The 16087-nt window shown below is 52.9% G+C and overlaps 1 protein-coding gene across 1 annotated transcript; it reads right to left on the reverse strand.

Moving 5' to 3' along the window:
* Positions 1-976: 976 nt before the first annotated feature.
* Positions 977-14067, reverse strand: GATA5 (GATA binding protein 5). Its single transcript, XM_075020569.1, has 7 exons — positions 13624-14067; positions 12465-13058; positions 10217-10383; positions 4530-4655; positions 3587-3674; positions 2902-3026; positions 977-1872 (listed from the first exon to the last, which is right to left on the reverse strand). The coding sequence occupies exons 2-7, from the start codon at positions 12982-12984 to the stop codon at positions 1717-1719; spliced, it is 1182 nt and encodes a 393-aa protein (XP_074876670.1). The 5' UTR covers positions 12985-13058; positions 13624-14067; the 3' UTR covers positions 977-1716.
* Between the last annotated feature and the right edge of the window lie 2020 nt (positions 14068-16087).

Below are 16087 nucleotides of genomic sequence, written 5' to 3' on the forward strand. Positions count from 1 at the left end.
TGGAGCTTGGCATGATGCAAGCTGCTAACGAAGCTCTGGAGGCACAAGAAATAGTCCGCCAAAGACAGCTTTCATCCATGGGGTTTGATAAAAGGGTGGCTTGGACCCCTCCATGCCTGCACAGGGCTACGTTGAGGGACCAACCGCCGAGCTATGGCTGCACTGGAGGGGACCGATGCTCCCCCGTGCCTGGAGCATCCCCTTTCCTCCAGTAAGAGTTGCATGGTGGAAAGCGTCATCCTCCATCTCAGCTGAGTTGCAGCTTGATGTCAGATTCACTCTCCCTCATCATCTTTAGCCTGTTGTTTATAATAAAAATCAAGCGATCCATCTCTTCTGACAGGAGGAAGAGTTGCTCCAGGAAGCCCTGGACAGGTCAACTTCTATATTAAGGAACTATTACTTGACAGCTTCCTGGCCATAAATAGCCGTTCAGCCAGGCTGGGGATTTTATTTAGAAATAACAAATAAAGCAGGCCGTAGAAGTAACTTCATGACCTTGCTCCCCCTTCATTTCCTACCCATCTCCCCACCTCGGTATGGTCTTCTCATCCCCAGGCTCCACGGGAGCTTCAGGGCCCCCTTGCATGCCCCCAGAAGAGCGTCTCTCCCCATCACCCACCTCCCTGGGGCAACTCCAAGAAGCTGTTGAGACACGCTGTTGCCAGCTTTTGGAAGTGTGATGTGGGTTTTGCATCACTGATCATCTTTTGCTACAGCTCAGCTCCAAGAAATTATTTTCTGCTTGGCTTTTGTTAAAATAATTAAAAAGGAATGTCTGCCCTGCATGGCTGAAAACTGGAAATCCTCCATTCAAAACATCCCCAAAGCTGGATGCAAACAAATATACCTTCAAGACATCCTTTACTTTTCAGTCCCTCAAACCTTTCTCTTAACTTTTGGAGGACTAACTTCTGATTTTCTAATGCTCAGAGTTGGCAATATCAAAAACAATCAGGAAATACAAAAGAAAAACAGCATTTCGGTATTCTTTTATTATTGGGAGGTTTTGACCATTCTTGTCATGTGTTTTGCCTAAAATAATATTCAAAAAATCTTTGTTTGGAGCTGGAAAGGGAAGAGCAGCGTGTTTATTTCATGTATGACTCATCAGCTCAGTGTTGATATGCTAAACGCTTCAGAAGCTAACACTCTATAGAGATGATCGTTTTTAATATAAAACAGTAAATGTTTAAAACAACGGTTGCTTTTTTTTTTCCCTCTTTTCTTCCTGTTGTGGCCAATAAAACATAAGGGAGGCCACACAGTTTACATTTTAATAAAATTAAGTTATTTGGTGCCATGTTATTACAGTCTTTATTGGAAAGTGGAATAAATTGCACACAGAGGAGTCATAGGAGGGAGAAATCACTGCGAATAAACATAGATTCTGGGATGCATTTATTTGCTGGTTTCATCTCAAAGGAGGAAGGCTTTCCCCTGGAAAACGGAGGCGGCCCTGGGGCTCCAGCCTCAGGGAGTCAAGCCTGGGTTGCTCCAGCCAAGGATGAGCTTTTTGGGGAGCCGGTGCCATCCCGGTCTCATCCAGCCAGCGTTTTCCATGCGTGTCCTCCAAGAGAAACCTGTCCTGTGGCCACGGCTTGACAGCCCACAGTCCCGAAGCGCTGGGGCAAGCCATCCTCCTGCCCGTCGGCCGTTTGCAGGGCCAGCCAAAAACGTTGGTCCCGAGGCTTTTTGCTGGAGGTTGGGGGTTTTCTAGGCAAGCGCCAGGGCACACCAGGAGTCCTGCCGGAGCGGCACGCTCAGCCCGGGCTGCGGGGCCATGGTGGTAGGGGAGAAGGTGTAGTCCTCAGGCTCGAATTTGAACTCGCCGTGGCTGCTGGCCAGCGCCTCGTCCGACTGGCTCTGCGCCTGCCCCGGGGAGGGAAGCAGAAAGTCATTAGAAAGCCTGTTATTAGCCAACGGGTCACTCTCCCCCTTGTCGTAACGTGGTGGTAGGACTAGGATGGATTATGAACAGGGTGGGTTATCCCCGATGCTACTGCTGGAGCCGGGCAGGAAGGGTGCTCCATCCCCAGGACCAAGCGAGGAGGAGGCATCCTGGAGCCCATCTGCATTTATTTATTGACTAAACATGTCCAGTTTGGAGATCTCTAGGCGCGTGTATATTTTTTAAGAGCGCAGCACAAATCAGATTTATCGGTTTCAGCCAAAAAACCCTCTCTCCCATACGGCGCCGCTGGCGTGGCGCCAGGCACTCGGGTGCTGGAGCTGAGCTTCCCCTCCGTGCACGCATGTCCAGCTTGGGGAGGGCTTAGACCCAGCATAAAGATAGTGCTGGGTCAGAAAATTTTGATGTGCGGGTTGATTTAGAGCCATTTTTTTCCTCTGCCAAGACAAAATAGTAACCCTCCCTAAAGAAATCCTCAGGGCAGAAGCACAGCCTCGCAATCTGGGGTCTCTGACAGCATTGCAGCTCTGTGAGCGCTGAGTACCTCAGGGCTATAAAGCCCAGATAACGTATGCCCGGGGAGCCTTTTCTTGGGAGCTATATAGGTTTCCACCCTCGGCTCATCCCACCAACTCGACAGGGTTGTAACTCCCAGGATTTCAGGCAGGAGGTGGGAATTAAGCCCAGCTCTGCGCCGAAGTCAGTTCGCCAACCGATCGCCTCTGTGGCAGCAGAGCTTGGACGTCCCAGTTCACCAGTGCAAGATGGAAGAGCCGATGGGGAGCAAACAGGCTGGAACCCTTCCTGCTCCGCAACATCTCGGCTCACGCTCCCTGCTTTCCTCGGTCTGAGGCAGTCCATCAGGCTGGGGGCCCTCAATGCAATGAACTAATTGCTTAGCTTCATCAAGGCCCCTCAGGTCAAGCGACTACCGAGGCACGTGGAGCATCCACCCCAGCAGGCGATGGCTGTGGGTCCCTGTGCCTTACCTGGGACACTGACACGATGGTTTGTCCGGGATACTGCGAGGTCGTGCTGGGCTCTGACTTTAAAGTGACCGTGCTGTCTGAGTTCGTAATGGAAGAAGGGGAGTTAGTGGCCGAAGTCGTAGACCCTGGAAGACAATTGGTACAAGATGGTGAAGCAACATAGGAGCAAATCTGCTCTAAGAAAATCTGTATTTTAATGGCTACCATCACATCTCATGGCATGACTCTACTGTTCTCTTTCTCCACCGCATCTCTGCCAGGATAAGCCTTTGTATTTGGCTGCCAAGATGCTGATGGAGGAGGAGGAGCAGCCTTTCACAGCCTGGCAGTGCTGGTCCTGGTACAGGCTGAGTGAGCTAATGTTGAATGCGTCGTGATACCTTCCCCTCGACTCTTTAATACACCATTCCCAGCCCTGTTTTTTCCCATTACTCAGTTTAGCCCACATCTGCTTGAACACAAGCACTGCGGGGCTGGAGCTAGGTGAGATTTCAGCAGTGAGATTTCCCACCCAGCATCCTCCTTCCACGTAAGGTCTACACATAAATAGAGGCTCTACATCTAAAGCAATCACCTGGGAAAAAATATCACAATATTATTTTCTAATTATGATAATTTCTTGCAGAAGACATGTTGAGGTGAATTGTGCCCCAAGCCCCCATGACGGATTATAGCAGCACTGTACCTGTCGAGGTTTTGCCTTTGGTAATGTTTTTAGGCTTCCTTTTCCTCGTCTGGATGCTTTCCTTTTTCATGGCCAGAGGTCGTGGTACCTTGACATTCATAAAGTTTGGAATCATTAATACTGTATTTTACTCAGCTCCTTCCCACACACGTGTTGCTCTCCTATTTACATGCTGTAGCTCATGCAAAGCAGCTAAAGTCCTTGTCCTTCACTAAGTTCTATTTTTCTCTGCAACAGGCCTTGGCTGGAAGATGTATAAGGCTAACAGCTAAGGCTTTCCCACAAATTTTGTTTTTTCCTTTATTTCCTATTTTCCTTTTCCTGATTTATTAGTGACCTTTATGACAGGGCCCTATTAAATTACACTGACAGACTGAGAGCCTACATGGCTCAGAGGGAACAGTCATGGGATAAAGAGACTTTAACCTTTAGGCAGAAGTTTGCAGAGGCCTGTATGGAGGGATGAAGTCTCCTCTTTGGCTGATGGACATGTTACCAACAGTTCCCATCCTCAGAGGATAAATGTTATCAGCCAGCCTTCACGTGGACTCCTTAGCATCCTTCACACATTCTTAATGACCACATCTAGAAAAATATGCTCCTTGTTTCCAGTCTGGACTTGGGGAGCTTCAGTCTCCAGCTACTGGAGCTTGGTAAGCTTTCTTTTTGGGGAGTAACTTGGCAAACAACCTAATTAAGAACCACCCAGCGCCAGAAATCTCTCCTCTATCCAGGTACGTCCTGAGAGTGTTCCAGTACCCCCTTAGCCTTATTCTGGAGAACCTTAGTAGACTGAGATTTCACTGTTCAAGGAGTCAGGACTGGGTCACAGCTCTTCTGGGTCCAGTCTAGAGGCTGGTCCCTCCAGACCCGATATCCCAGACCTGCCAGCCGGTGATCCCAGCGCCCAAAGGGTCCCTCCCGGTGCGGACGTTCTCCTCACCCCATGGAGCTTCATGTACAAGCCGCAGGCGTTGCAGACGGGCTCCCCTTCGGCGTTCCTTCTCCAGAGGGTGGTATTGGTTGTGTGGCAGTTAGTGCAACATAGGCCAGCACGTCTAGATGAAGACTTCAAAACAAGCAAACAAACACATGAGCGCACACATAGGAATGATTAATTGGGAAATTTCCTGTCATATAAAAAGAAAATCTCCAATTACACCGATTTCCTGGAAAATGTGAAACACACACAAAAGCCAAATTCAGATCAAAGAAATTACATTCAAGTGAGATCACTCTAATTTGCAAGTACTTTTTTTATTGAGCTTGATAAACCTGGCAAATATCCTCACAGCTCATTTCACAAACTTCCAGCAAATCTGCTGGAATTGATCAGGACTCACAGCACAGAGAACTTTCCTCCAGGAGATCCACTCAGATGGAGAAAGAAATGGAAAATGCCAGCCAGGCTTTAAGTGCACGAAGAAAACTCCTCATGCTTTAAGTGAACTCTTCTCTTTTTCTGCACTCAGAACTACCACTAAAGTTAGCAACACCCCAATTAATCTCTGGTTTAAGACAACTGGAATCAATTGGCTGAACTGAGCAGAACCAAACCAAAGTGGCCCATGACGGGACCGGGGAGGTTATTCTTTGCAAGTCTCGCAGATAATCTGTTCTCTTACAGGCTGCAGAAACACCGTGCAAACATTAATTAATGACATATTTTGTGAGTGCAGTGATTGCTGGCTCTGAAACGTTAATACTTCCAAATGGAGAAGGAAAATATTCTGGCAGAAGCAGCAAACTCATTTCTGACAATGGTACTCCAAGCCACTGGAAAATTCACAAGTCTCTGTATACAGACTTGTCAGCTCAATAGGCATTTCATTTGAAAGTCTCTTAACACTAGGTATTGAGACTATTTTAATAAAAGACTTCACTAAGTATAAGATACCAGTGACATAAGTAATATCACAGGCTCTCCACATTCAGCTGTTTGAATATGTTCTTCAGCCTTGAGAAAAATCACTTTGATTCCTCTCAAAGGCAGACAATAGGTGATGCAGGCAATAAAGAACTCCCTGTTTGTTTATTGTTCCATTATTGCTTAATATCATGACTGAGGAATATGATGGATGAGGTGGGAAGAGTAGGAATAAGAATGAAATGTTTTTACAAAGTTAGCAGTCAAATAAAGATCAGCTTTTGATTTTCAAGAGACACAAGTGACATGCCCAAGCTTTGATTCACTTGTTGCTCAGCAAAGAGGTCTCAGCAACTATTTGCAAATAACAGTATTGCTTTGGAAATTGTTTCGCTTTCAAGAAATCACCAGGCAAAAATAATAACGCACCGAGGTGTGAGCTGACAAGCCTGGCAGGGAGGAGGGGACAGCAATCCTCGTCCCTAATATAGGACATGGTGTCACAGCGAGATCCTGCAGCAGCTACAGAGCTTCCTTAAAGCCTTTCGGCTGCGGAGGCTGTGCCGTTCATCCCTGCAACCAGGAGGGACCTCAGCCCCGACGGGAGCAGAAGGACGTGCCGAGCACCCGATGGGTGCAACGGCTCTGGGGTCCAGCTCCTGCCACGGGTGCAGAGGGGAATTTGGCGGCACTCAGCCCTGGGGTAACTGTGCCCGGCGTGGGCTGGTGAGATCTGTCATCGCCTGCGGATGGAGGAAGGCCAACGCAAAGCCCTTTGGAAAGCCCCGAGATTTCTGGGCCACTGCAGGTCCCTGGGAAGGAGGGACACACTGTCCCTATTTCATACAACGCTTTGTCCGCAGCTTGCAGACGAGGTGGCAATGAGACCTGTGGCTCCAGTGGCCCAAGGGCAATGCCAGCCCTGGCAGAGCTCTGCCCGCCCTGCCAACACTGCCTCGCAACCTGCTCGGGCAGCAGCACGTGCCTTCTGCATCTCCCGCACCTCATTCTGTGGGGTGCCTCCTCCTCGTACAGCTAGGGAGAGCAGAAACCATCCTCCATGACCAAAATATTACAACTGACACCCCACGAGAACCTGGCCCTGCACCACAACCTGCCAGCTTAGCAAGAAAGAGACAGTCAAGGCTACTGTTGCTCACTGAAGGACGAGGGTACAATACATTATTGCTGGTTTCCCAGCAGTTCCCTTAAAAGAAAATGCATTTCTGCCTGCCTCCACCCAGCTGCCTTTGTACCATTCTGACCTTGTCTAGGAAGTTGTTGACTTCAACATTGTGCTCCAGTGTTTATTTATACAAATGCAGCATACACTCAAACAAAAACTCTTCACGGACCTGGCTTGACAGCCAAGTGCTGCTGATAAGCTCAAGGAATGGTAAGTTGGTGCCTATCAAATCAACTGTGTGTGAGCACTGCCTGGAGAGCCCGAAAAATTCAGAGCCAGCAGGGCAGGTCCTTCCGAGGGAGCCCAAAGCCATCAGAGACTTTGCTTCACCTCCTTTTCAGAGATGGAAATGAAACCACAGGGCTTCACAGGAAAAAAAAAGCCTCTGAACCCCCAGATTTAATCAACCCTTCTCTGTCCCCCTTGCCAGCAGGACAGAGGGGACCTAGTGTTGATAGGAAAGAGGTTGCAGCAAAGTGTGCTGAGATACCCAAGCTCAGCTCCTGCAAACGGGCAGATCCGAGGCTTGGGACTAAAGGCAGCAGCATCCTCTGATATTTACCTTTGTTACCATGGCTCTGGGCAAACCTGCACCTTGGAGGACAGGGGAGCAGAAGGAACTGATGGCCAGCAGAAAGCTAAGGCACACACCACGAATGCTGCACGGCTCTGCGGTCCTGTTAGATTGTCCCAGGGCTGTGATCAGTCCCTTCCCCACCTTCCCCAAAAGTGGCACCAAATGCACTATGCATTGAAAACTCTGAAAAAGGACAGGCTGAAAAAATATCCCCTGAGCCAAACCAGCAAAACTCAGCTCCAGGTTAGTCCTTCAACTCGGGATGGTGTGGGAGCTGCTGAGCATCTGCCCCCCCAGTGCTGGACCGTGCGGTACAGCTCTGCTCCTATCATGGGAGAATTGCATGCGCAAGGATGGAGCCATCCACCTCCACCGGCTGCTCCTGGACGGTAAAAGTGACTTGGCTTTTAGAATTGAGTCTAAGGTATCATCTTGTGAAACGTGCCAAGAAACTTTGGCTAGAAAAGATACTGCCTAAAATAAAGCGCTGCCTCCATCCTTCTCTAAGATAAATCCTTTCTGCCGAAAGCCGCAGCGCTTTGAAGCCAGATGCAGGCTGTAGCAAAACGGCTGTCCCTGCTGCATAGAGGATGTTGCCCTTATCTCAAAAAAAAAGCAACAAAAAATGAACTGGAAACTACACTACTATTGCCTGCTCTCTCCCACGCACAAGCAGGCTGAGTGCTACCGAGCTGCAGGACATCATTCCCGCAGTGTTATGTGGGCCACGTTGCGTTCTCCAGGGCTTTCAGTGGGACTTTGCTTTGTGAAAACAGAAGTCAGAATAACTCCCAGCGTGGCATCTACTTACAGAACAAAGGTCGTAACGTAAAGGACAAAAGCAACCATTTTTCCTTCCCGTGTCTGTATTTCACCGTATTGTGAAACAGCCGATTTCATCGTTCCTAGAGCAACGGTGTGTCACGGCGTTCACTGCTCTGCTCCCACCCAGCCCGTACGGGTGGGGTTATGAGCAGGGAAGACGTCCCCCACCACGGGAATCGTTCGGGGGAAGAAAAATCCCAAGCCACAAGGGTGCAGGTCGCTCCCTCGGTGGTGGATTTGCAGAGTATGCCTGGCACCCTCTTGACCATCACCAGTGGATCCCCCTTCCTCTGATGGGGCAGAACTTGTTGCAACATGACATTTCAAACCCTTGGGAAAATCCAAGATTTTGAAATGTTTCATTCCAAAGTCAGGATGGAAAGGCACAATTGCAGCCCTTCTTTCTAATCCATAAAATAAAATCCCCTCAAGTATTTCAACCTTACTGAAACGTTTCCCGGGAAAAAGAATCAGCTCTTTCATCTGGGCTTTATCATTATAGTATTGATTACCAAAATAATAGTATAAAAGGTTGGAAATGCTTCAAGATTTGCTCATCCCTGGGAAACGGTCTTAATGCTGCGAACGAGCGTTCTCCACCAGAAAACTTTGTTGAAATGTTTGCCGAAAAATGCCTCACGGGTGCTACGTACGGGGCTCTGCCAGCAATGACAGAGGAGCAGGCAGGGAGCTCGGGGTTCCCAAGCGCGGTGCAGGCAGCGCCAGGCCGTCTCCCTTCCCACGCGCCGAAATAAAATACTCAACAGCAGCAAGACCTCTCCAATTCCTTTGGGGAAAAGCTGTTCAAAAAAAACCCCTGGAAATTCATCCAGCGCCACATTTTGACACCAGTCTGAAATTTAAACTGGTTTGCACCTCTCTCTCTCTGCATGGCTGGTATTTGCTCTGAAGAAATCAGCAGCGTAACTCTGAGATTTGCAGTGCAGCAGCGACCAGAGCCCGCTGCCGGGGTGCAGATTTAATGTCAGTACATTAAAGGAGACCAGGAAGGGTTTGGTGAGGCAGGCAAATCCTGTCAGATAATGCTAAATGTTTCACAGAAATGCCTCGATTTTGATGCGATGAACAAACCAGAGTGATTTTCCATGGAGCCGCTGCTCATTTCATTTTGCAAATCCAGAACCAGATTTCTGGGACCAGAATCAGAATGAAACGTCTTGCTCAATCCCAGCCGCCTTTTTTTTTTTTTTTATGGTTTTCTTACACAGAAACTCGTCGCTGTTGGATTATTGCTAATAATTTGTTTTGCAACGCAGAAAAATAACTGCGGGAATACACCCTGAGTGAAAGCAAAAGGAGCTCCCAGCTGTTCCCCAGCACGGCTCCAACAAACATCCTGTTTGTAATGACGGCTTCTGATGACAGGCTCTGAAACCAAAACTGTTACCACCAAATTTAAACATCCCAAAGCGACGCTACAAAAAAAAATCCGAGGCGCCTTTCCTCTCTCACGATGGGATCCCAATTGGAGGAAACCCAATATCACACTGAGGCGGGGGTGGGTGGGTGGAATTAATGCTTTAACCTGCAGAGAAACCGGGAACTACCAAACCCCAAATTTCCTTCTTCGGCAGGAGGGTGAAGGCAATGGGGGAACTGGGCCTCATCCTGCTCCCATCGCAAGCAGCTGCAAACCTGCCTGGGCCAGCTCAGGATCAGCCCTGTCTGCTGTTCTACTACCCTGCCTAGACCATGTGTGTCTGCATGAAGAACTAGGAAATAATAATTATTATTATTGAATAAAAAGCAACATGCCCACTGTGGGAACGGAGCTGGGGGAAGCCCACAGGGCTGTGGGCCACAGGCAGGGCTGATCGGTCCCCCGTTCGGCTGTGGTTCAGCCCCTCCGTGAGGTCCCAAGACCCCTCCGGTCCCGACTGCCCTGTCTCCGTGCTGCCCACCAGCCGTGCTGGGGCAGCAATCCCTCTGGATTTGCTCTGCTCCTCCTGACCCCAGCCGGCTCTACACCGCAACAAGGGGCTCCTGCCAGCGCCGATGGCATTTTATTTGTGGGAGGACCGAGGGTCAAACAGGCCCTAAGACAAATACAGAGACCCCCCAACAGCGTGGGGACCGTGACAGCCCCCCGGTTCCTGCCCTCCAGCCACCCCCTGGGTGAAGCAGGGGATCCCGGCGGGGTTTTCCCCCTCTTACCAGCCTCTTCTGCGGCTTGAGCGGCCGGTTGATGCCGTTCATTTTGTGGTAGAGCCCGCAAGCGTTGCACAGGTAGTGCCCGGTGCCATCCTTCCTCCAGAGCGGCGTGGACATGGCCCCGCAGTTCACGCACTCCCGGCCGTCCCCGGGGAATTCCTCCAGGTACTCTGGAAGAGAGATCCAAGGTGTGCGGGTCAGGAGCCGTCCCCACCGGACAGGGTCACCCAGGGCCGGGCTGCCCACGGGGACCCTGTGGGAGAGGGTCCCTAATTCTCTGTGCTTCACTACTCCTCTGCGAGGTACAATCTCTGCCCTGGGGGGAGTTTACCTCCACCCTACAAAGTGTGGACCAAACCCCTTTATTCCCCCCACACCTTAATTTTTTAATATTTTGCTCAAAGACTGCGTATTCCCCTATCCCTTCCCCAAAAGACCCCAAAGGACTGAGCACGGCCGGGGTCTCCCTGGGATGGGAGCGGGCAGGGAACCCATCAGCGGGAGAGCGCAGCGTTATCCCTGCGCCGGGCGCAGTCCGGGTTGCAAAAATAAATTGGAGAGGGGAGCAAAATGGGGCGATTTTCCTGATTTTCCATCAAGGAGCGTTAGTCGCCGGCCAGTGGGAATGATCCGGCTGGGAAAGGGCTCCGGGCTGCCCATGGAGCAAAGCCGGGCTGGCAGCCGTGGGGCACCCGGGGGCTCCCCGGGAGAGCATTACCGGCCAGCCGCGGTCCCAAAGCCCTGCTAGAGAGGCTTTTCCTCACTTTTGTCCCGCTCCCGAAAGCTCCTGGAAGAAGCCGTGGAGCCGGCAGCTCCGAGCACCGTCCCCGGTGCGTCTCTGCCCCGAGCGCGGCTCCGCGGTAAACGGGCAGCCCGGAGCAAAACCGAGAGACCCCTCGATTAAGAGTCGGTGTCTTTCCTTCTGCCGCTTTTTTCTCTCTTTTTGAAATAACTTTCTCCGCCTGGAATGTTATTTTCTTCCGAAGAATACGCGCTTTTTTTAAAAAAAAAAATCTTCGATCGTATTAATAATGATCCAACGGAAAGAGATAGGGGAAAGAAGAAAAATTAAAAAGGGGCAAGTGGAAAATAAAAATAAAATGTAAAAAGTAAAAAAAAAAGTTGCAATAATTCATTAAATGAAAAAAAGAATAGTTTACGCTACTTAAGAGCGGTTTACACTATTCGAGAGCAAAAATAAACGGCAGAGAGGACGGCGGCCACGATTCCGGATCCCAAACCACCAAATTCAAAGCGCAAAAGTGATTTCTGCGCCATCACCTCCCTCGGCAGGACCGGGACGATTCCCTCCCGCACAGACAACGGCTTTTCCCAGACAAAGAGAAAATCCTGGAAAGAAACCGCTCCCGAGCCCCTCCGGCGTGGGAGGAAAAGCCGAGCCGGGGAGGCAGCTCGGTGGGGAGGGGGGGGGGGGTTGTTGCTTCCCTGGTTTAACTTTGTTCTTGGGGTAAAGATAAGATAATTCGGTTCACCGCAGTCAAGATGATAACGCGGCTGAGATCTTGAAGTGGGCTTTTAAAGGACTTTGCAAACCACCGCCGGGGGAGGATGGTGAAATACCCCCGGGGTTATAAACCCTGCGCACGGAGAGTCCTTTTAAATCAAGCCCCAAACTTTATTTGCCCGGGGCTTGGTTTAAAAGGACTCTCCGGTGTGGATGCAAACGAATGGAAGTGAGGTTTATTGTTCAACGCCTGAGTGCGTTTCAGTGTCTCTCCAAAGGCCGCGGAGCGATGCAGCTGCGGAGCTCTTTGGGCGAAGGCGAATTAGGAGCCCGAGAGTCTGTTCAAATATAAACTCATTTACCACAATAAATTACTTAAAAGGGAGGGAGCTATAAATCTGCCCCGCTAATTTAAACAACAAGGGTAAGTATTGAAGCACAGGCACAAAGTCGATATTGTGGGAAGGAGATATCGGGGGAGTAGAAGGGGGGAAGGGGTTGAACGGCCTCTGCTCCTCCGTCCTGCGGGGGAATTGCTCTCCTTTGAAACGTGGTCTTTGCCCTTCGTGTCACACCCCCCCACCCACGCCCCCCCCCACCTCTGTCCAGGGTCACCCACCCCCCCCCCCGTGCCCAGACCATCTCTCCATCCCTGGATAAAATCATCCCCTCCTTTCCCACCGGGGCCAAGCCATCAACCCACCGGGAAAGGCTACGGCTCGGAGACGGCGCCCACCCGGGAAACCCCACCCGGCGCCCCGAGGCGACGGTGAGGGCCGACCTTACCGAAAGTGGACCTGCGGCCGGGTAAAGCCGCCTGCCTCGTCTGCAGGCTGTGGAGCACGCTGCTCTCAAAATGTCCGGCCGTCCACGAAGGCGGTATCTCGGGGGTCACGTAAGCGGGGTAGGGGCCGGTGTAGGACCCGTTAACGGAGCGTACCAAGGCGTTGCCGTACTGCTCCCGGCCCCCACCGCCCAGCAGCAGGGACCCCTGGTAGGCTCCGTCGCGGCCCGGGGGGCTGCTGCCCGGGGGGCTGTGCGAATAGGAGAAACCCGACGGTGGGTGAGGGCTGCCGGCGTTGAAAGCGGTGGCCTCGCCGCCGCTCTGCCCCCAGCCCGGGGGGTTGGCGAGGTGGCTCTGGTGAGGCTCGCAGCCCTGGAGGTAAGGCAAGGTCTGGAGGACGGAGGGGACCCGGGTGGTGGGCACGTAGACGGGCGAGCCGGCCGAGGAGTGGAGAAAGTTGCTGGAGTCGTGGGAATAAGCCGACTGGCCATGGTTGGGGGCGAGGGCCAGACCCTGATACATGGTCCGTCCTCGGCGGCTGCTCAGGGCCCGGCCGGCTGCGCCCCGACGGTGCCGAGGGGCTCACTCAGAGGAACCTGGCGGGGGAAAAAGCCGAGAACCGCGGGGTGAGACCCCGGCCCAGCCCGGGAGACCCCGGCCCGGGGCCCTTCGCACCCGAAAGCGCTTCTTCCCTGCCTCGAGCGGGGGCCGTCATTTGTAATTTTTTTTTTTTTTTTTCCTTTTAAACGTTCATCTTGGGGAAACCCGCGGCGCCGGGCCGAGAGCAGCGGCAAGAAATAACCTCCGCGAAACGGGCACCTTCCCACCGCTTCCGAAGGGCCGAAAAATAACCAACAACTTTTTTTTCCTTTTTTTTTTCTTTTTTTTTTTTTTTCCCCAAAGTCTTTTTCCCCAAGTCTTTTTTTTTTTTTTCAACCCCAGGGCCTGAAGCGCTCCTTGGGACCTTGCTAGCTTGAAGGCGGCCCCTCGGGCGCCCGGGCATCCCCGGTGTCCCCCAGCCACCAAACGCTGCCGTTTTCTTGTTAAAAAGCGAAATAACCCTCAGGCAGGCCTCTCCGGACGGACGGAGGGTTCAAGCCGAGGAGTACCGCAAGAGCATCCCGCCCCTGGCCCCCCCCCCCGTCCCGTCCAGGTACTCACATGGCAGCGGGCCGGGAGCGGAGCCGGGCATTGCCGGGTGGGCATGAAGCTGCGCTCAGACCATCCAGGGAAATCCCAGGAAAAGAAAAGAAAAATAATAATAATAATAATAAAAAAATAGAATAAAGTTTACGCGGGAGGGAGGAGGAAAAAAAAAAAACCCCAGGAAAAAACAAGCGGGACCCCTTGGCAGAGAGGGGCTGCCCTCCCCCGGTCCCTCCCCTCCCGCCAGCGCCGTCTCCCGTGGGTGCGTCCCTGCCTGCGCCCGCCGGGGAAGTGGCGGCGGCGGCGGCGGCTCCGGCTCTTTACGGCGGGTCCCGGTACGGCCCGGCCCACGTGACGACCGGCGGGGGAACCCCGGTCCCGGCCAGGATTGGGCGCCTCCCGGCAGGAGAGGAGGAAGGGGGGGGGACACACAGACACACGACGGGTGGGATAAATCCCAGCGGCTTCACTCCTGCCGCCGGGGGGGACGGACACACACACATACACACGCTCCCCACGGCTCCCCCCCTTGGCGTGGGGCCAGGATGCGGCCCCCAAAAGTCACCCCCACCCCGGAGCCGCTGGTTGCCCCCCCCCCCCCCAAACCACACATATCTCCCCTTGCAAATTTGGAGGTGTCCTCCCACTCCCCGGGGAGAGGGAAGGGGGGGGTGTCTTTCCTTTGCGGGCCTCGCTGCGTTTCTGGGGGTGTCCCCCCCCCCACCCCAGGACCCTGCTTTAACCGGTCGCCGGTAGATACCGGGGAACACAGCAAAAACTTTCCGGTGGGTTTTTTTCGGGTGGCAGAGACGGTTTTCTGCTCTGAGCGAGCGCTCCGGCTCTGCTTTGCAATAAACTAACGGAGAATAACCGCGGGGGGGGTGGGTGTCTCACCGACCTGCCCCCCCCAGCCAACCCCCCCAGTCTTTCTCAAGCGGCCCAAGGCTTGCAGTCTGTCCGGCCCGGCCTTACCCGGGGCTCAAGGCGGAGAGAATTGCTCCAGCCCCTCACCGTCCCGTCGGGGCTGCGGGCTGCCCCCGCTCTGCTCTTCCCCGGGGGGAGCCGCGGAGAGGGTCCTCCTTCTTCCTCCCCCCCGGGCCGAGCGGCTCTGACCTTGCGACGGGGACAAAAGCCCTTTTCCCCGCTTTTTCCCGTCGGTGCCATCCCAGGAAAGGGCGACGGGAGGGAAAGGAGGAATTAATCCCCGCTGCCCGCTTAGCCCGGGTAATTTGACCGATTTAACTCTCCTCCGGTGCCGGGCAGCGAGGAAATAATTTCATCCTTATCGGGTTTTACCTCCGAGGTGTGTGCGGGAAAATTTTTGCGCCTTTTCCCTCAAAGCACCGGTTCTCTCCTCGGAGAAACGGAGGAAAAAAAAAAAAAAATCCTCGGTGAGTCTCACCGGCTGCTTGCTCCATCCACGGACGGACAGAGCTTTGCTGGCTGCAGGCCTTTACCGACAGGATCAGGCCCTGCTCGGCCCCGGGAACCCTCCGGTAACTCAGCTGAGCTCTGCCCGTCGGTGGGGTCCCGGTGCCCCGGGGCGGGGGGAGCCCGTCCGGCCCCGGCTCCGCAGGGACGAGGGCTGCGGGAAGGGTGGGAAATTTCGGCTCCAAAATAAACTGGTGCAGGAATGCCAGCTATTTCCCTCGGAATAATGCAACGCAACTGGCTGGAGATGTATTTATTTGCTCGCGAAAGCGGCCGGTTAAGGCTGGCAGGGGATCCCTGTGCCCGCAAAGCAAAAGAAAAAAAAAGAAGAAAAAAAGGGGGAAAAAAGAGACAGAAAAAGAAAATAACAACCCGGGGAGGTTCCTGCTCAGCGAGCCCGGCGGCGGCACGGGCAGACCCGTCCCCGCGGAAAAGCAGCCCCAAGCCCTGCGTGGCTGTGGCTGAGCCACCGCCGGGGTTTGCTTCGTTTCGTTTCGGTTGTTAAAACCGGGGTGAAGCCGTGGGGACGCGTGGGTTTCCAGGCTTTACAATTTCAAGGTGTTATTTAGCTGTGATTTATTCTATTTTGTTGTTGTTGTTGTTGTTTTTTTTTAATGCGTGCGAACTGCCCGCTCCGATCGCTTTTGGCTTTTAAATAAATGTGAAAACGTTGAAAGAAACGAGGCGCTGCTGAAATCCGGAGGGATTCACCCCGTGAGCCCATTCTCGCCGGAGAAAACCGCCGTGCGTGAAAACCTGCCCGTGGACGTGTTGCGTGTCTGCGTTCAGACCCATCCACTTGGTTTTGGGTTATTTTTATTTATTTTTTTTTTACCACTTTTTCAACCCACTTTCTCTCCGCCGTAGCAGCGGTGCCGGGGCTGCTTGGCTCTCGCCCCACCGGGCAGCAGAGACCCGAGGCCGCGGTGAGGGGCGGCGGTTTCCACGGGTGGTTCCTCCCGCGGGTGCGGAGCAGCGCTGCGGGCAGGTGCTCCGACACCGGGTTGGGGGGGATTTCCAGCACCACCCGCGGCAGTCACCGTGAGAC

This window comes from Buteo buteo, chromosome 2 (genome assembly GCF_964188355.1).
Source record: "Buteo buteo chromosome 2, bButBut1.hap1.1, whole genome shotgun sequence".
NCBI lineage: Eukaryota > Metazoa > Chordata > Aves > Accipitriformes > Accipitridae > Buteo > Buteo buteo.

Excerpts from the sequence above, each read along its gene's own strand:
- GATA5 (XM_075020569.1), bottom strand. The coding sequence starts at position 12,984 with ATGTATCAGGGTCTGGCCCTCGCCCCCAACCATGGCCAGTCGGCTTAT. Across the intron at positions 10,384-12,464 it reads CGGCCGCAGGTCCACTTTCG|AGTACCTGGAGGAATTCCCC; the intron begins GTAAGGTCGGCC and ends TCTCTCTTCCAG. Across the intron at positions 1,873-2,901 it reads CCATCGTGTCAGTGTCCCAG|GCGCAGAGCCAGTCGGACGA; the intron begins GTAAGGCACAGG and ends TCCCCGGGGCAG.